Source organism: Lithobates pipiens, unplaced genomic scaffold, assembly GCF_037356315.1.
Source record: "Lithobates pipiens isolate NorthernLeopardFrog02 unplaced genomic scaffold, aLitPip1_a1.2 Scaffold_18, whole genome shotgun sequence".
Classification (NCBI taxonomy): Eukaryota; Metazoa; Chordata; class Amphibia; order Anura; family Ranidae; genus Lithobates; species Lithobates pipiens.
The window spans coordinates 644036511-644056926 of NW_027507758.1; the positions used below are offsets into that span (position 1 = coordinate 644036511).

General features: G+C 45.7%; 4 protein-coding genes across 4 annotated transcripts in view; 1 reads left to right on the top strand and 3 right to left on the bottom strand.

Moving 5' to 3' along the window:
- Nucleotides 1-20416, bottom strand: part of LOC143989797 (uncharacterized) — a 765658-nt gene that overhangs the window by 279287 nt on the left and 465955 nt on the right. The window lies entirely within an intron of this gene.
- LOC143989578 (uncharacterized) overlaps nt 1-20416 on the top strand; it is a 229597-nt gene that overhangs the window by 146376 nt on the left and 62805 nt on the right. The window lies entirely within an intron of this gene.
- Nucleotides 4389-9490, bottom strand: LOC143989848 (uncharacterized). The gene is made up of 7 exons (XM_077490127.1): nt 9430-9490; nt 6156-6283; nt 5730-6067; nt 5444-5650; nt 5235-5354; nt 4946-5155; nt 4389-4822 (listed from the first exon to the last, which is right to left on the bottom strand). The coding sequence occupies exons 4-7, from the start codon at nt 5576-5578 to the stop codon at nt 4619-4621; spliced, it is 669 nt and encodes a 222-aa protein (XP_077346253.1). The 5' UTR covers nt 5579-5650; nt 5730-6067; nt 6156-6283; nt 9430-9490; the 3' UTR covers nt 4389-4618.
- Nucleotides 16555-19281, bottom strand: LOC143989324 (uncharacterized). Its single transcript, XM_077489410.1, has 4 exons — nt 18747-19281; nt 18478-18640; nt 18250-18391; nt 16555-17952 (listed from the first exon to the last, which is right to left on the bottom strand). Exons 1-4 carry the CDS (start codon nt 18970-18972, stop codon nt 17368-17370), a joined length of 1116 nt encoding a protein of 371 aa, XP_077345536.1. The 5' UTR covers nt 18973-19281; the 3' UTR covers nt 16555-17367.

Genomic DNA, 20416 nt, shown 5'->3' on the forward strand with positions numbered 1-20416 from the left:
TTGCCAATACCCTTTTGTCAAGTCCAAAGTGGTAATATAGCGAGCTTTGCCAAGTCGTCTATAAGTTTGTCTACTCTGGGCATTGGGTATGTGTCAAACTTTGTCACTGCATTAAGCTTCCTGAAGTCATTACAGAACCTCCAAGTGCCAACTGGTTTTGGGACTAACACGATGGGGCTAGACCAGTCACTATTGGATTCCTCAATAACATCTAGCTCCAACAATCTTTTAACTTCATTGCTGATGTCTTTTCTCCTCGCTTCAGGAATTCTGTATGGTTTGAGCTTGACACATACCCCAGGTTCAGTAACAATATCATGCTGAACTGCTGAAGTCATGCCAGGTAACTCTGAAAATGTTTCTCTATTCCTTATCAGGAACTCTCTAGCTTCCTGTTTTTGGGAACATGATAAGGTGTCTGGAATCATGACCTCAGGGATCAGAGGGGACTCAGTACCCTTAAGCGTTACCGGGAGGGATCTCGCAGTTAACGCCAGTCTATCCTTCCAGGGCTTTAACAGGTTTACATGGTAAACCTGCTCGGGCTTCCTTTTTCCTGGTTGATACACCTTGTAGTTGACTTCCCCAACTCTTTCAATTACTTCAAAGGGACCCTGCCACTTAGCTAGGAACTGGCTCTCAACAGTAGAAACTAACACCAGGACCCTGTCACCAGGTGAGAAAACCCAGAGTTGGGCCCCCTTGTTGTATATTCTCTGTTGGGCTGCCTGGGCCTGCAGTAAGTGCTCTTTTACCATCGGCATAATTTCTGCAATCCTCTCCTGCATTTGAGCGATGTGCTCAATGACACTTTTATGGGGCGTCTGCTCCCCTCCCAATGTCTAAGAGTCCCCAAGGGTGTCTCCCATAAATCAACTCAAATGGAGAGTACCCCATAGAGGACTGGGGAACCTCCCTGACGGCAAACATCAAGTATGGTATCAGGAAGTCCCAGTTTTTACCATCCTTGTCAACAACCTTTTTTAACATGCTCTTTAACATCTTATTGAAGCGTTCCACCAAGCCATCCGTTTGAGGATGGTACACTGAGGTTCGCAACTGTGTCACCTTGAACAACTTGCACAGCTCCCTAGTTATTTGTGACATAAATGGGGTGCCCTGGTCTGTAAGGACTTCTTTAGGGATGCCCACCCGACTGAACACCATAAACAGCTCTTTAGCAATGCAGATGCGGTGCGTAAGGGAACTGCTTCAGGGTAACGGGTAGCATAATCCATGATTATGAGGATATTCTGATGACCCCGGGCAGACTTGGGGAGTGGACCCACAAGGTCCATGGCAATCCTCTCAAAGGGCACTTCAATAATAGGCAAGGGCACTAAAGGACTTCGAAAGTGGGGTAGCGGGACTGCCATCTGACACACAGGACAGGATTGACAATAATTCTCAATATCTTTCTGTACCCCGGGCCAGTAAAACCTGCGCAACACCCTTTCAGTATTTTTTTCAACCCCTAAATGCCTCCTAGCAAGTGCCCATGGGCAAGTTCCAACACCACCCGTCTGTATGGTTTAGGGACCACCAACTGTTCAACCACTTCATCATTCATTTTACATATACGATACAGTAAATCTTCATTGCTGCTGAAATAAGGAAAACAGGGCCTGTCCCCTGGTTTGACAAGTACCTCATTAATCACTATTACATTTTCCCAGGTCCTGGTCTTTGTGCACACTAATGTCAGAAAACTCCAACGTAGGCTCGGATTCAGCAGATGGCTGTCCAGCTCTACTGGTGGTGGGGACTTCCTCAGACTCCTCCAGTTCTCCTGCCATAACCGATAGAGGAAAACCCGGTGGAGCCCTGAGAGGAATCCCCTTTACCCACATTGTCAGTAGTGGGCAGGAGTTCTGCCTCTGCCACTGAGTCAGGCACTGCGACCGGGTCGGGATGATCCCACAGTTCCCAAAACTTAGGGAATTCTCTACCAATGATGACCTCGTGCACCAAGTTGGGGACAAGTCCAACCCGATGGGTCACCGTACCTAAGCCAGTTTTAAACTGAACAGTGGTTATAGGATACTCCCGGGTATCCCCATGTATACAGATCACAGACATTTTTTTAGCATGACAATTTCCAAATTCAAGCATTTCAGCTGAAACCAAAGTCACTAGACTTCCAGAGTCCAACAAGGCTGTAATAGGCTTATCATTAACAGTCATTTGGCACATTGCTTTTCCCATATTTGGTGCTGCAGCACATGAAACAGCTGCAAACATAGACTGCCTTCTAATAGATAAATCGCACTGCATTGGTTCATCTGTCAATGGACAATTTGCTGCAACATGTCCCAGTTATTGGCAACGAAAACACCTGACATTTCCCCAGTTTGGTTTGCTGACAGGCAGTGGCTTCCCTTGTTTGGGACGCCAAACTTCAGTCCTGGCACCAAAAATCCTCCCCCTATTTCCTTGCTATATTTACCATCCACTTCCCCTGGAACAGTCTTACCGGTTGCCTGGGGAGACCGTGGCTTTGGGTGGAAAGTCTGTGCAGTTGTAGGGGTGGTGACCAGTTTTTCTGCAGCAAAGTACCTTTCAACGAGTTCCACCAGGTTGTCCGCCGATTTGGGGGTCTCCTTGACTCACCCACTTCTGCAGGGCAATTGGTAGTGACCTCAGGAACTAGTCCATGACCATACACTACACTATTTGTGGCCCAAACAGGGACTCCGGCTGCAGCCATTTCCTCCCCAGGTGAATTAGGTCGAACATCTGCCATCTTGGGGGCTTCTCATCTTGAAAGAACCAGCTGTGGATCCGCTGTGCTCGAACTGCCAAAGTGACACCAAGTCAGGATTTCCCGTTTGACCTTTTCATAGTCTCCCACTTCTGCCGATTCCAAATCATAGTAGGCCTTCTGCGATTCTACAGAAAGCAAGGGAGCAACCAGTCCTGCCCACTGGGTTTTATGCCATCCTTCCCCCTCAGCAGTCCGTTCAAACATTAGTAGAAAGGCCTCTGGATCATCATCTGCAGTCATCTTAGAAAGAAAGTGACCCACATGGATGACTGAGGGCTTATCTCCAACATTATCAACTTTAGCAGGTGACCACTGTGCTAGCATCTCCACAATCTCAGCCAAGGTTTTCCTATCTGCTTTTGCATCAGTGGTTAGCTGTTCAAACAGCCTCTGCGATTGCTCCTGTGCGATAGCATTAGCTTGCTGTTGTGCAGCATTGGCTTGCCGTAGTTCAACGTTTGTTTGCTGTTGTGCAGTGTTGGATGTCATCAATGGTTTTAGGATTACCTCCATGTTTAGTCACTCTAGGTACTGGCCTTTTAAGTAGTAATTTACTAGAGCTGGTCGCAGCCTCCACCATATGTAACCTGGGGGACAGGTAGCAGGTACAAAGCTCCCTGGGATGAGCAGTTGCTCAGGCACAGATACCACATCCAGTGATGTAGTGACAAACAGTGCTGTGTTTTATTTGTGTTATATACAAGTCCAAATACAGGTGCTGTACAGTGTTCCAGAAAACAAATAAAGGACAAAAATAGCAAAACACAAATCCTAGCCATGTCTCGGCTCTAACTACACACAATGCAGCCCCTAACTACCAGGCTGAACAAGCCTACCGCTTGTCATTCTCTACATAAACAGCTTAACAGCTTTTACCAACCTTTTTCTCTTCACAGATCAACTTTGTCTGTATGTCCCAGGCAGAGAGAAAGGCTGTCTGCTCAGGTGAGCTTAAATTAGCCTGGGGAAGAGGACCAAGACCCGAACTGGATCATGGATCAGAGATTTCTGAATGTGTACGAGAGGAGCCTGGGAGACGTATAAACTCCCGAACAGGACTTTTCTTGGCTCCCTCTGGGACGCTCTGCTACAGTAGTTTAAGGCTAAAACTCTTTTCTTCTAATTTTAATGAGTGGCCACGAGTCTTGTTAAACTCCCTTCCGCGAAAAAGTTTTCTCCCTATTGTGGGGTCACCAGACTGGTATTTTTATATTGTGGGGTCACCAGTCCGGTATTTATATAATGAAATCATATCCCCTCTCAAGCGTCTCTTCTCCAGAGAGAATAAGTTCAGAGCTCACAACCTTTCCTCATAACTATTATCCTCCAGACCCTTTATTAGCTTTGTTGCCCTTCTTTGTAGTCGCTCCATTTCCAGTACATCCTTCCTGAGGACTGGTGCCCAGAACTGGACAGTATACTCCAGGTGCGGCCGGACCAGAGTCTTGTAGAGGGGAGAATTATCGTTTTATCTCTGGAGTTGATCCCCTTTTTAATGTCAATATTTTGTTTGCTTTGTTAGCAGCAGTTTGGCATTGCTGAGCCCATCATCTACTAGGACCCCCAGGTCCTTTTCCATCCTAGATCCCCCCAGAGGTTCTCCCCCCAGTCTATAGATTTTTGCCACCCAAATGCATTATTTTAACTTTTTCTACATTGAACCTCATTTTCCATATAGTTGCATACCCCATTAATTGTTCTGTCAGAGATCATGCTATACCAAGGCATGAGGTAGAAGACCAAAAGCACATGCCCCAGGTGCCTAGGTAGAGCAACATTTAACCCCAGAATCTCCATAAATCCAGTCTAGATCCAATGTGTCTGCATCACAGAGAAGGAAGATTATCACCCGCCCTACTCTGGACCAATCAGTGAGCAGTATGGGTGGAGGAATGTATTTAGTGTTAATGACCCACCTGTGCTGATCTCTGTAGGAGTGTCCTCCTCTATAAATGTCCCCGTTATTCCATCCTCCTCCATAGACTGCTGATCATCCCTCACATACCTCTCTTCTTCTTCTGATTTCACCTCAAATTCTATATCCATTGGATCTCCACTCTAAACCAAGAAAATGAGAGAGAATATCATCCGTAAGATAGAAGATTTATTATTGTGACATCACATAGAAAATCCACACATCATCTCTAGGAGTCCATGTTCTAGATGCTCCATCCCACCAACCTTGAGGTAACAGTGGGGGATGGTGTGATCTTCCTGTGTGGAATCCCGGGAATACAGAGGACGGGGACATCTCTCTGGTGGGTTCCTGGTATTTGGTGGCTCCATCATATCCTTGTGTCCTTCTGAAAACTCCTCCATCACTCCATACTCCTCATCCTCCTCTTTATACTCTTCTTTAACATCAATATTATCACCCCCGAGGTTTCCACTCTGAATATATAATAAAACATTCATTGTAACAATCATGCTGTATATAAATCAGAACTACAAATAATTGTCAATCATCTACCTGATGATGGTGGGGGATGGTGCACAGATATTTGTGTTCTGACTCTTCCTTCACCCCATCCTCCTCCTCCTCTTTTATCTCTTCTTTATAATCAACTTTAGAATCTCTCAGGTTTCCACTCTGAATATATAATAAAAATGACATCAATGGTAACAATGCAGATAATGTACAGATCCTAATGATACTATCAGTGATTGTTCCTCATCTACCTGATGATGGTGGGGGATGGTGTGATCTTCCTGTGTGGAATCCCGGGAATACAGAGGACGGGGACATCTCTCTGGTGGGTTCCTGGTATTTGGTGGCTCCATCATATTCTTGTGTCCTTCTGAAAACTCCTCCATCACTCCATACTCCTCATCCTCCTCTTTATACTCTTCTTTAACATCAATATTATCATCCCAGAGGTTTCCACTCTGAATATATAATAAAACATTCATTGTAACAATCATGCTGTGTATAAATCAGAACTACCAATAATTGTCACTCATCTACCTGATGATGGTGGGGGATGGTGTGACCTTCCTGTGTGGAATCCCGGGAATACAGAGGACGGGGACATCTCTCTGGTGGGTTCCCATTACTGGATCCATCTGTAGGAAACACACACACTGACTGAATACATTGTTTCTATGTGTTTATCAGATGATGGGGGATCTAGGTGGAGCCTCCGTACTGCTCTCTCCTTTACAATAAAGTCTCCTCTTACCCGGTGATGTGAGGGGCGGCTGATTGTCCATCATGACGTCCTTGTAGAGATCCTTGTGTCCTTCTAAATACTCCCACTCCTCCATGGAGAAATAGACAGTGACATCCTGACACCTTATAGGAACCTGACACACACAATGATACAGTCACCATCCAGACACATCCCTTGTCTGTTACTGGATAATGTCCCAGAATTCCCAGAATCCTCCTCACCTCTCCTCCATCATCTCTCTGGTGACTTCTAGAATCTTCTTTGTATTTCTCTATTCTATCAGGGAGGGAGGTGGAGGCAATGTGATGGTCATATGATCTCCAGACTTCACAGGAGGAAAACTCTACATCTGAACACAAATAGTAAAATCAAATGATATTCCCAGAATCCTCCTCACCTCTCCATTCAGGTCTCCATTTTATTAAAGCCACACTTCAGAATGAGGTATTATTTACCCACACAGGACCCCCACACTATGCAGGATAAAAGCTTGTAGCAGGTATTCTGATGTCATTACATACAATGCAGGACCAACAGTCCCACGTTGCTAGTGAGGATGCCAAGAGTCCGCCCACATCCTAAGAGCATCAGAAAAAATGGAAGAAGGAGCTCAGAGACAAATGAGAATATTGCTCAGCCAATGGGAGATGATCTCAGCATGACTTACATAATGAAGGAGATGAGGGGGAGGGGAGGAAGTCACTTATGGTGACCATAGAGACATGGAAATTCAGCTGGTTCAGCAGGGATAGGTCACATTTCCATCCATGTGTGGTCACTGCCGGATAAAAGTCACTCCATCAGCGGCTGCAGCCAATAGCTTCATCACTGATCTGTGTATTCTGAGAGCGGAGGAGCGCCCCCCATTGTCAGAATACAATAATGCAGCGGGGAGGATTCCCCCATCCCCCTCCAATGTGTGGATGGGGGAATCACTTCAGTTTTTTCCTCTCATCCCGCTGGATGAACGATAAAACTGAACCATGTATGGCCAGCTTTGGAAGGAAGATATATTCATCATCAACTGATCCCCCTGAAGGGGTTAATCTAGGTTTCCACTAGGGATGCACTGAAATTTCGGCCGCCGAAACATATCGACCGAAAATGCCCTTTTCGGCAACTTGCCGAAATGAAGAAATGGCCGATAATTGAGCCGAAAATGGGGCGGGGCCTGGGCGGGGCAGAGCCCGCCCCCGCGCAGCCCATCATGGGAGATCTATAACGCAGGAGAGCCGCCTCCGCCGCCTGGCTCAGTAGAGCGCCGGGAACATCAAAGCTTTAATTTCAATAGCTGTGTGTTCCCCCGTCACGTGCCGTCGCATACAGCCCCTCCCCCTTGTCCGGGGAACTGTGATAGACAGATCACCCATCCAATCTGGAAGGGTAATCTGTCTATCACAGTTCCCTGGACAAGGGGGAGGGGCTGTATGCGACGGCGCGTGACGGGGGAACACACAACTATTGAAATTAAAGCTGTGATGTTCCCGGCGCTCTATTGAACCAGACGGTGGAGGCGGCTCTCCTCTCTCTTCACTGCATCACTGGCTGCACGGGGACAAACACACTGGCTGCACGGGGGACAAACACACTGGCTGCACGGGGGACAAACACACTGGCTGCACGGGGGACAAACACACTGGTTGCACGGGGGACAAACACACTGGCTGCACAGGGGACCAACACGCTGGCTGCACAGGGGACCAACACGCTGGCTGCACAGGGGACAAACACACTGGCTGCATGGGGGACAAGGGGACAAACACACTGGCTGCACGGGGGACAAACACACTACCTGCACAGGGGACAAACACACTGGCTGCACAGGGGACAAACACACTGGCTGCACAGGGGACAACACACTTATCTCTTTTATCATGTCGCCAGTCTCTGACCACCTCCTGTACCATGCCGCCAGTCTCTGACCCTCTCCTGTACCATGCCGCCAGTCTCTGACCACCTCCTGTACCATGCCGCCAGTCTCTGACCACCTCCTGTACCATGCCGCCAGTCTCTGACCACCTCCTATACCATGCCGCCAGTCTCTGACCACCTCCTGTACCATGTCGCCAGTCTCTGACCACCTCCTGTACCATGTCGCCAGTCTCTGACCCTCTCCTGTACCATGTCGCCAGTCTCTGACTACCTCCTGTACCATGCCGCCAGTCTCTGACCCTCTCCTGTACCATGCCGCCAGTCTCTGACCCTCTCCTGTACCATGTCGCCAGTCTCTGACTACCTCCTGTACCATGCCGCCAGTCTCTGACCCTCTCCTGTACCATGCCGCCAGTCTCTGACCACCTCCTGTACCATGCCGCCAGTCTCTGACCACCTCCTGTACCATGCCGCCAGTCTCTGACTATCTCCTGAACCATGTCGCCAGTCTCTGACCACCTCCTGTACCATGTCCCCAGTCTCTGACCACCTCCTGTACCATGTCCCCAGTCTCTGACCACCTCCTCTACCATGTCCCCAGTCTCTGACCACCTCCCGTACCATGTCCCCAGTCTCTGACCACCTCCAGTACCATGTGCCCAGTCTCTGACCACCTCCTGTACCATGTCCCCAGTCTCTGACCACCTCCTCTACCATGTCCCCAGTCTCTGACCACCTCCCGTACCATGTCCCCAGTCTCTGACCACCTCCAGTACCATGTCCCCAGTCTCTGACCATCTCCTGTATAAAAATATTTTTTAAAAACAGTCATTTTCGGTATCGGTGCTGTTTCAGTATCGATTTCAGTTTTCGGCCTAGTGTATTGTGGATTAAGTATAGAAAATGGCAGATATCCAGGCCAACAGGGGTAGGGGCTGGTAGCTGAAGCTGGGCAGGCAGGGTCAAGTCCAGAACAGGGCAGATATCCGGGTCGACAGGGGTAGGGCCTGGTAGCTGAAGAAGGGCAGGCAGGGTGAAGCCCAGAACAGGGCAGATATGCGGGCTGACAGGGGTAGGGGCTGGTAGCTGATGTAGGGCAGGCAGGGTGAAGTCCATGGGCCCTTGGGGGGGGCTGGGAGGGTCTGACCACAGCTCAGCAGCACAGACAATACAGAACTATATGTCCAGGGTGCAGAGAGCAGCACCCAGTCCATACTGACCCATCAGACTCAGCAGTTCTAAGCACCTTCCAGTGAGGTCTGCAGCCATCAGCTCCTCTCTGTGTCCATCATGGAAGGCGACTCTCACCAGACTGACCCCCTTCTTTGTGTTGTGAATTCAGCCAGAGACCTCCCCTCAGATTCAGATGGTGCCGAGGTGTCTGGCTCTATCCTGACACAATATACAATCATTTATGTGCTTCTTACTGAGGGAGCCTCATGTCCTCCCCCTGTGGGGACCCCGGAACTCACACTCCCCATTATACCGATACACTGACTGCGTTATACATTGTATCCCGATTAGAAATTGTCCATTTTATAAAACTAAATACAAACATCTAATACTTCTGACCTTCACTAAAAGGGGGTTACTGGGTGTAAATAGAGAATACGATCTTATTACCTCCTCTGCTACTTCTTCCTGCAACGTCTCCTCTCTACTTCCCGACTCACCTCTCACCCGGAACTTCCTGTCTGTACCTGATATCACTTCCTGTCTTCCATAGAGACTTCCTGTCTGGGTAGAAGTGAGATCACCAGCTTGTGGAGATCAGAGGAACTGCAGCCCGGAGAAATGTCTAGTAGTGTGAACACGGCCTTGTGCTGTGTGTATGTACTGTATATCCTTATAGATGGGTCATCTCCACTCCCACCAAGGGGGATAGAAATATATTACTGCTGGGGGGGGGGGGAGAGAGACATTTTGGCCCCTTTGATTTTGCAGTAAAATTGATGTCAGATTTTGTCATGTAGAACATCTGTTATATGGATTCAAAGAATCCCAGCCGAGAGTAAAGGGTGGAAATGGCTCCTGATCCCCAGATTTGGGCAATTATGTCACCAATATAAATAGAATAAAACCCGCGCTATGTGTAACAACTCAAATACCTACAGAAATAACTTATACCGGACTGCTGCTGTAACAAAGGTAAGTGTTCCCTTTATCAACTAGAAGAGCATTATGTGTCACAGCGCTGTCCTATTGTGTGTGCACATAAATCATCACAAATACACTAAAATATGTGGAGACATTCATATATAAAGTGCTAGGGGCTCAAATAATATTCTCTGCAGATCTACTGCTTCCACTTTACACCTACTTCATTGATCTTGTGGTGTTTATAAATAAATGAAGTAAACTGATCCATGTGCAAATTCATATACTTTATATATGAATGTTCCTGTGATCTCCAAAAGGTGGTGATCTCACTTCTACCCAGACAGGAAGTCTCTATGGAATATAAACAGGAAGTGATGTCAGGCATGAAAGGAAGTAAAGTCAGCTACAGACAGGAAGTTCCATGTTTTAGAGAAGACTTTGCTTGATCTGGCGGCAGAGGAGGTAATATGTAGATGAACCCCTTCAGGAGATCAGTTGATGATGAATATATCTTCCCTCCAAATCTGGCCATACATGGTTCAGTTTTATTGTTCATCCAGCTGGATGAGAGGAAAAAACGGAAGTGATTCCCCCATCCACACATTGGAGGGGGATGGGGGAATCCTCCCCGCTGCACTATTGTATTCTGACAATGGGGGGCGCACCTCCGCTCTCAGAATACACAGATCAGTGATGAAGCTATTGGCTGCAGCCGCTGATGGAGTGACTTTTATCCGGCAGTGACCACACATGGATGGAAATGTGACCGATCCCTGCTGAACCAGCTGAATTTCCATGTCTCTATGGTCATCATAAGTGACTTCCTCCCCTCCCCCTCATCTCCTTCATTATGTAAGTCATGCTGAGATCATCTCCCATTGGCTGAGCAATATTCTCATTTGTCTCTGAGCTCCTTCTTGCTATTCCTCATCCTGCCTGTTGTTTCCTTGGATTGATTTTCTGTGTAGTGACCCCGGCTTCATCTCTTGGATGCGCTCGTCTGTTGCTTGTCCTGACCTTTATCCTGATTCCTGGATCTCCTCCTCATCTCTCCTCATATAGTTACATAGTAGGTGAGGTTTAAAAAACACACAAGTCCATCCTATGTGTGTGATTATATGTCAGTATTATATTGTATATCATGTATGTTGAGGTTGTTCAGGTGATTATCTAATAGTTTCTTGAAACTATCGATGCCCCTCGCTGAGACCACCTCCTGTGGAAGGGAATTCCACATTCTTGCCACTCTTACAGTAAAGAACCCTCTACCTAGTTTAAGGTTAAACCTCTTTTCTTCTCATTTTAATGAGTGGCCATGTGTCTTGTTAAACTCCCTTCTGCAGAAACGTTTTTTCCCTATTGTCACCAGTCGGGTATTTATATATTGTGGGGTCACCAGTCCGGTATTTATATATTGTGGGGTCACCAGTCCGGTATTTATATATTGTGGGGTCACCAGTCCAGTGTTTATATATTGTGGGGTCACCAGTCCGGTATTTATATATTGGGGGGTCACCAGTCCGGTATTTATATATTGTGGGGTCACCAGTCCGGTATTTATATATTGTGGGGTCACCAGTATGGTATTTATATATTGTGGGGTCACCAGTCCGGTATTTATATATTGTGGGGTCACCAGTCCGGTATTTATATATTGTGGGGTCACCAGTCCGGTATTTATATAATGAAATCATATCCCCTCTCAGGCGTCTCTTCTCCAGAGAGAATAAGTTCAGAGCTCACAACCTTTCCTCATAACTAATATCCTCCAGACCCTTTATTAGCTTTGTTGCCCTTCTTTGTAGTCCATTTCCAGTACATCCTTCCTGAGGACTGGTGCCCAGAACTGGACAGTATACTCCAGGTGCGGCCGGACCAGAGTCTTGTAGAGGGGAGAATTATCGTTTTATCTCTGGAGTTGATCCTTTTTAATGCCAATATTCTGTTTGCTTTGTTAGCAGCAGCTTGGCATTGCTGATTATCTACTAGAACCCCCAGGTGCTTCTCCATCCTAGATCCTCCATATCCTCTTACACAGATTTTCTCTACACCTGCAGTGCCCCTGGGTGGGGTGGAATAGGTTTGCCACCTTTTCTTCAAGTCAAACCCGAACACTTTAGAGGTGGCATTTTTTTTGCATATACGCTATAAGATTGTAAAAAACCTATGACACTTTGGTGGCCCGAAAGAGAGCAGTATTGTGGCACGACTAGCCCGCCATGGTGAACGGTGCATGTGGCCAAATTGTGAGTGCTCTGCATGGAAAGCGGGGGGCAGAAATAATGCACAAAATGCAGGGATCTGATATGTGCTGGGGGTGCTTGGGGATCTGATATGTGCTGGGGGGCACTTTAAGAGGGGAAAGGACTAGTACAAGGGTGGGTTGGATATGTGCTGGGGGTTGCTTGGGGGTCTGATATGTGCTTCGGGGTTGTTTTGTGAGTGGAGAGGGCTAGAGCAAGGGGTTTAGATATGTGCTTGGGGGAGCTTAGGGGTCTAATATGTGCTGAGGCGCTTTGGGAGTGGAGAGGGCTAGTGCAATATGGGGGTGGGGGTCAGATATGTGCTGGGGGATGCTTTAAGAGAGGAGAGGGTTAGTGCAAGGAGGGGGGGTCAGATATGTGCTGGAGGGTGCTTTGTGAGGGGAGAGGGCTAGTGCGAGGGGGTGGGGATTAGATATGTGCTGAGGTGGGGCTTTGTGAGGGGAGAGGGATAGTGCAGGGGGGTCGGATATGTACTGGGCAGCGCTTGGGGGTCTAATATGTGTTGGGCTTCCTTTTGTTCGGGGAGTGGGCTAGTGCAAGATGGGGGTGGGGGACATATATGTTCTGGGGGGCGCTTAAGAGAGGAGAGGGCTAGTGCAAGGGGGTCAGATATTTTCTGGGGGGGGGGCACTTGGGGGTCTGATATGTGCTGGGGGGGTGCTTGGGGGTCTGATTTGCCAAAGTGCAACCCCCAACACATATACTCTTAACCCCCAATCACTACACATTTTTTACATTTTTCTCCTTCCCAGCCACTCTCCCCCTCCTCCCTGTCCATCTACAGAACATAAAAAACTTTGTACAGAACTCGGTCAACACATCCCCTCCTCCTACATTTGTGTGTGTAAACAGAGCAGAGAAGGAGGGGGGTTGGGGGGCAGATTTCTGTATGGTAAAGGTCAAAGTTCACTCTTCAGTTTAGGAGAGGAAGGACGCACCCAGGAGCAATGATTTGGTTTGCACAGGAGCCTCATATAGAGGACTCCTCAAATCCCCCCCATCCAAATGTCCCTCCATCCAGAGTCTATATGTCCTATGACATCACACTGACCTCACAGCTCCTCCTCCCAATGTCCTTCCATCCAGAGTCTACATGTCCTATGACATCACACTGACATCACAGCTCCTCCTCCCAATGTCCCTCCATCTGGCTTTTTTTTCTGAGGCTCTTAGGATGTGGCGGACCCTTGGCACTTGCAAAGTGGAACTGTTGGTCTTGCATTGTATGTAATGGCATCAGAATACCTGCAACAAGCTTTTATCCTGCATAGTGTGGGGGTCCTGTGTGGGTAAATTATACCTCAGCCTGAAGTGGGGCTTTATTATTATGGATATGTGTAGGGATGGGGTGGGCGTGGAACACCAATACTCCTACAGAGGCACCATCCCAGAGAGTATATGTAAATATATTTTTAAAAAAATAATAGAATAAAGTGGGACTCTAAGGCCCCTTTCACACGGGCGGCTGTTCTGGCGCAGGAATCATGTTTATTTTTTTCTACAAAATTCAAGGCTCCAGGCACAGCGATCAGCTGCGTTTGCACAGTGCGTTTACCAGCGTTTACATGCGTTTTTATGCGGTTGCGTTTAACTGCAGTTTTTATTCCCATAGCAACCCTTTTATTTATTTATGTTTTTGTTCCCTGGGATGTACCCATGATGCATTGCGGTCCTCTGTATTTCAAACCTGTTTCTTTGTTCTCTGGCTGAGTGTGTGTTGGAGTTTTGCAAGGAGAGGAGTGTTCAGTTTTGTGCCAGAGTTTTTGGAAAAAATGAATGCAAATATGGGTAGTTTGCTTGCAATGCTCATTTTGCTGATGATGAGGATGAAGAGAAGAAGAGCGATCCAGAGTAGGCGACGTCCTCGTCGTTACTGGGTCCATCCCCTAACGTCTCAGCGCCTATCGATCGGCTACTTTGCCCTCATGTTCGGTGAGCTGAGGACTCATGGGGACAAGTTCCAGAATTACACCAGGATGTCGGTGGCATGCTTCGATGAGCTGTTGGGACTTGTTAGAGGACGCCTGACCAGAACCACGACCAATATGCGAAGAAGCATTAGTCCAGAAGAACGGCTGTTACTTACGTTAAGGTAGGTTTTCCATATGTTGAACAAATGCTTAAATTCATGTACATGCAGGCTTAGGCAATATTGGCAATAGTGTGTGTGTATGTATGTATGTATATGTATATGTATATGTATATGTATATGTATATATATATATATATATATATATATATATATATATATATATATATATATATATATATATATATATATATATATATATATATATATATATATATATAGATGAATCTATAACCTAATCTATATCACAACAGCGATTTTTCGCACATTACTCCCATTACCATTATTTTTTATCCTTGAAAACTATCTATCGTGCCTTGCACAGTCAGTTTTATTTTTTGCAAATAGGAAACATCATCAAATTTCAGTAGTTTCTCATTATGTAGGTGAGCTCTGAACACAAAGGCAGAGTTTTGCATTAACAAGCAAGGTACCACCAAATAATATTTTGTACTAGACCAACCCACCACCAGGCTTCCTGTTTGGATGCCAGCACCTACTACCAGAGCCGAGGGATTTATCTTTGGGCTGCAATGTGTTAAAAGTCATCAGCTTATATAGATGCTGATGTTTATTTGTTACCATGTAGAACTCCATATGTATATTGATTTTTTTTTAAATTTTATTTATTTTACTATATTTTATATTTTCTGAATTGTTATCAATTTTGTATTGCAGATACCTTGCCACTGGTGCCAGTTTCACCTCCCTCCATCATCAATTTCTGATGGGAATTTCCACCGTATCCACCATTGTGCATGATACCTGTTACGTCATCTGGGAAGAACTGAGAACATCAGTCATGCCGGAGCCAACATCCAGTCTGTGGGAGGAAATAGCGGAGGAATTTTGGGAGAAGACCAACTTCCCAAACTGCATTGGGGCATTAGATGGGAAACACATCCGGCTCATCAAGCCTCCAAAATCCGGTTCCCGCTTTTTCAATTATAAGAAATACTTTTCTATTGTGCTTCTGGGACTCAGCGATGCAAATATGAAGTTCATCGCTGTGGATGTTGGAGCGTATGGGAGTTCTGGAGATTCGAGAATTTTCAGAAATTCCATAATGGGGCGGCGTTTTCAACATGGCGAATTTCAGGTGCCACAGTCAAGGCCTCTCCCTGGTACTACTGGACCAGATCTTCCACTTGTAGTGCTGGGAGATGAGGCATTTGCCTTATCCACACACCTGCTAAGGCCCTATACCAGGCATGGTCTCACTGCCAGGAGGCGAATTTTTAACTATAGACTCAGCAGAGCTCGAAGAATGGTGGAGTGCGCATTTGGCATTTGTGCTGCCAAATGGCGTGTTTTGATGACAGCCATGCATCTGGAAGTTGAGCATGCCGTCAATGTGGTTCTAGCGAGTTGTGTTCTCCACAATTTTTTGAGGGGTAAGGAGATCGTGGCCACCGAAACCCCTGTTTATGAGGAACCCATAGGTCCTGTTACTGGCACTCGTCCAAGTAATCAGGCCCTACAAGTCCGTGAACATTTCACTGATTATTTTTTGAGTGAAGATGGACAGCTGCCATGGCAATTGGACTATGTATAAATTTTTAACCATTGTTGCATGTTTTTTTCATCACATATGTCAGGTTTTTGTGTCAGTTTTCACGTTTGCCTTAAATAAAGTAGTCGACAATTTTCAACAATTTAAATTGTTTTTATTTCTATCTTTTGCAATGCACAGGGCGTATTTAAAAAATTGAAAAACATTACAAAAACATTGAATGCTTGCAAGTATAGAAAAATGTTTTTTAATTCCTTTGGAATATATATATATAAAATCTCCTTTTAGTTTCAAGTATTGAATTTCAAGTGCAACAGATAACGAGTCCACAAAATATCCCCCACTACCCCACAAAAAAAAAAAAGGTTACAGTATTCCTGCACTGCACAGGGTGTATAAAAAAAATAGAACAACCTTACAAAAACATTGAATGCTTGCAAGTATAGAAAAATGTTTTTTTAATTCCTTTGGAATATATATATATATATATAGAGATAGATATATATATAGAGATCTATATATATATATATATAGAGATATATATATATATATATATATATATAAAATCTCCTTTTAGTTTAAAGTATTGAATTTCAAGTGCAACAGATAACGAGTCCACAAAATATCCCCCACTACCCCCCGTAAAAAAAAAAAAAGGTTACAGTATTCCTGAAGTGCTGTCAGGCCCCTTTCACACAGGGCAGATCAGTAATGATCCGTCCCGTGAAGATCCGCTTGGTCGGCAGGGATTGTTCCATTGTCCCCACTAAGCCGGTGGCAGACAGGGCTGTCCCGGCACACTGTGCCCTGTGAGCTCTCTGTTCTCTTCTATGGGGATCGGAAGAGCACGTACCATCTGTCCGTGTAGATCCAATCCGCTCTGCAGATGGCTAGAAAAATTGGATTTCCCTCCGTCTACAGAATCGGACAATTGCGGTGGCACCCGATATCGTCCGTCTCCGCAACAGTCCGATTCTGCAGACGGAGTAAAAACCTATTCTATCCGTCTGCAGAGCCGATCGGATGGACACAGACAGACAGTCCGTGCTCGTCCGATCACCATAGAGGAGAGTGGAGAGCTGACAGGGCGGTCCCTGCACAGTGTGCGGAGACCGCCCTGTCCGCAGCCGGCTCAGCGGGGACAACGGAGCAATCCCGCTGAGCGAGCGGATCATCACGGGGCAGATCATTACTGATCCGCCCCGTGTGAAAGGGGCCAAAGATGGGCACTGAGTGCGGTAAACAGTTCTGAAATATTTGGCTAGATGGAGAAAGTGCAAAAGATGTCGCCATGTACACTCCACTGTGTAGATGGGGTAATCTCCCACTGGGCCAAGTCTCTCAACCTAAACAATGCTAGCACCCAATCAGAAAGTTCAGGTATTGTGAGAGCAAGTGGGGCCAAGTAGCAACATGTATAAGCTTGGGACAGTGGGAGATTCTTCTGTGCGTACAGTTCAGTGTACATGGAGGAATCTGGGGTTTGTTGTAAACATTAGTTCGTGTAGGTAAAACATTAAAGTAGTGTAGGTAAAACATTAAGTAACATTACACAACAAGAAAAATACAACCGTCATATCACTGCCATAGGAATACTATAAGTTTTCATATATTGAATAATTAGGGTTACGCAGGGAAGAATGGCTTGGTTCACTGCCAACATCTATGGGTGATCCTGAATGGGAAGATGAGGGTGAAGACACTGGGTGTGGCTGCACATGCATCCTTTGGTAACCAGGATTAGACGGGTAAGATGTATACAGTGGTGGGGGTCCTACATAAGGGTTAATGGCAGATGTTGTGTCATGGCACTGCTGACTGGGCATTGGTCTACTGAAAGACCCACTAGGTGAATTAAAACCCATAGACCATGGCTGAAATTTAGGATATGGGCGTTGCTCTTTGCAAGCGGACACAATATACGTTAAATAGGCATGTATATCACCCCTGACCTCAGTGCGCTTATCTGCAGGAATCTCCCTGATTACACAAAGCAACATTCTTAAAAACATAACATCTGGGTCTGAGATGTTGAGGAATTCATCATCTTTTGCCTGGTTTTGTGATTGGTTTCTCATTTCTTCAATGATACGGTTGAAATATTCTTCAAAAGGTGTCTCTTGTTGAGTACGTGTTCGACGGGTGGTAGAAGTAGACCGGACTCTCCTATCTGGATTTGCCTGCAATATTATAATATATAGATTATGCATCTGATACTGAGGTCACACTGAACAGCATATGATGGCTTGTACAAATATTGCAGCACCTGTTTAGAATAGATCACACACAGGTACTTGTTTTGTTGCAAAAACCTGATCTCACTGAAGACCTCCAAAGCCAGAAGAACAAGTCACACCTTGCCCAAAAAACAAGTCGTTGTTGTTTCTCCAACATTTGTGCCAACACCAGCTGCCTTTTCAAAATGTAAGTAATACGTCTTTTGTGGACAGAAATTGTGACATTTTTAAAATACATACCGCAGGTTCTTGAGTGGATGGATGATATTCTTGGGATGACACTGTTTCTGTGGTTTCTTGACTGGTGTCAGCGTCTCCTGATGGTGATGGCGACGAACTTTCGCGCCTTGCGCTTGCTCTCACAGGGACACTTGACACAGTTCTAGGTAACAATAAAGATTACACGTTTAAAAAAAAAGTGAACATGAATATGCCAAATCGCTAAGTAAAATAAATGGATATACTTACGTGCGCATCTCAGTGGTGCGCCTCAAAAAAGACAAAGCCTCTGCATGGGGGTTAGGCCTGCGACGAGTTGAGGGTGCTCCGCTTCTCTCCGCAGCCTTCTCTTCGTTGACTTCTTTTTTGTAACGGTCGCGCAGGGACCTCCAACGTGTATAAACCTCCTTTCCTGCAATATATAAAAAAACATACAATGGCCTGGTCATTAGGGGGTAAAATCTTTACTAGGATGCATGTGTACCCTGCTGCATAGACACAACAAACCTTGCACTCACCTCGGTTATCCTGTTCAGTTGCAGACATCTCGTCCCAGTTCGGTGTGACATATTTGTAGACTTCTTCCCACTTTGCTCTCTTCAGCACTCGGTCTGCATATCCTGGGCATTCTGAGTCCCATAACTCTGGTCGGGCTTGCACCAGTGCGATGATGGCCTCGTGTGAGATGTCTCTTGCCGCCATGCTGTCTTCTCCCCTTTCATCCCTCTCAACTTCCTGTGTCATTTCCCAGGTACACCTGCTGTATAGGATGTGCTTCCGGGTTTTTATTTTCTTCTTTCACGCTGCTGGCCGCAATTGACACAAAAGACTGCGATTACCTGCGGTTATGTGCTTATAGCTGCGCTACATCGCACCTGGACGCATACAATTCTATTTTTTCTATTCGCACCGAACCGCATGTAACGAAATCGCCGCTAAACGCTGTGTGTGAATGGGGCCATAGGAAAGCATTGTGTGCTTTTAGCTGCGGTAGAAATGAAGAAAATCCGCAGCTAAAAGCACCATTCTATCCGCCCGTGTGAAAGGGGCCTAAATGTGCCTCAGAGGAGTACAACAAATTGAAACACAGTATAATTATACAAAAAAAATGAACACATTTTTATTTTCTAAAAAAAACTAAATTTAAGATACATTCAATTTGAGTTCAGGAATGTGCTAGTTCCCAGCAGGTTATATAGAAAAATGCCTACGCGTTTTGTGGGTGAGTCCGCCAATGTTTATATTTTCTGATATCAGTGTATGTAAAGACAAATAGATGAACATATCTGTGTTGATTACATCATTATGTATTTACATTAATTATATGATATATGGTACATTCATCAACGCTCTGTTTGTAGAATTCACACAACGTTTACATCCGTCCTATCATCAAGGCCCTGACGAAGCGGAATCACCCGTGAAACACGTAGCCCATTTTCTATATAACCTGCTGGGAACTAGCACATCCCTGAACTCAAATTGAATCATTAAGACTGTAATGTATCTTAAATTTTGTTTTTTAGAAAAAAAAAATTGTTTATTTGTGTATAATTATATTGTCTTTAATTTTTTTGTACTCCTCTAATGCACAATTAGGCCTCATGCACACGGACGTTTTTACAGCCACTTTTTTGAGCTTTTTTTGCAGCTTAAAAACGGCTGTCCATGTTAGTCTATGGCTTCATGCCCACCTAGGCGTTTTTGAGCTGCAAATGGCATAGGCGTTTTTAAGCTGTAAAAAAAAACCAGGACCAGTGCGTTCCGTGGCGTGGAGCTAGAGCTGTAAAAACGCGAATCCCGGAAAAACGCGCAAAAACGCGCATAAACGCGCAACATATTTTCTTTGTTTTCTGAGTGCTATAGCCAAGAGATGTGTTTCTTAAAAAACGCTACTTAACGCTAACGCTAAAAAACGCGCAAAAACGCCAATGCAAAACGTGGTAAAAATCACGTTTTTAACAACAATTTTTCCAGGCATCGGAGCTAGCTTTGCAGCCAGTTTTTTAAAACGTCCGTGTGCATGAGCACTTAGAGTCCCACTTTATTCTATTATTTTTCCCTGTTTCCTCTTTCAGGACAGCACACTTGAGAGACCTCGGCTCCTCCCTTCTCAGGAAACACCGCCTCCACCAGATCTTAAAAACCACTCCTTCCCTCCAGCCCTTCAGTTTTGGTGTTTCCTCCG

Excerpts from the sequence above, each read along its gene's own strand:
- LOC143989848 (XM_077490127.1), bottom strand. The coding sequence starts at position 5,578 with ATGGAGGAGTTTTCAGAAGGACACAAGAATATGATGGAGCCACCAAAT. Across the intron at positions 5,355-5,443 it reads CCATCCCCCACCATCATCAG|AGTGGAAACCTGAGAGATTC; the intron begins GTAGATGAGGAA and ends TTATATATTCAG. Across the intron at positions 4,823-4,945 it reads TCCCCCACTGTTACCTCAAG|AGTGGAGATCCAATGGATAT; the intron begins GTTGGTGGGATG and ends TTCTTGGTTTAG.
- LOC143989324 (XM_077489410.1), bottom strand. The coding sequence starts at position 18,972 with ATGACACAGGAAGTTGAGAGGGATGAAAGGGGAGAAGACAGCATGGCG. Across the intron at positions 18,641-18,746 it reads AACTGAACAGGATAACCGAG|GAAAGGAGGTTTATACACGT; the intron begins GTGAGTGCAAGG and ends TATATATTGCAG. Across the intron at positions 17,953-18,249 it reads CATCCACTCAAGAACCTGCG|GCAAATCCAGATAGGAGAGT; the intron begins GTATGTATTTTA and ends ATAATATTGCAG.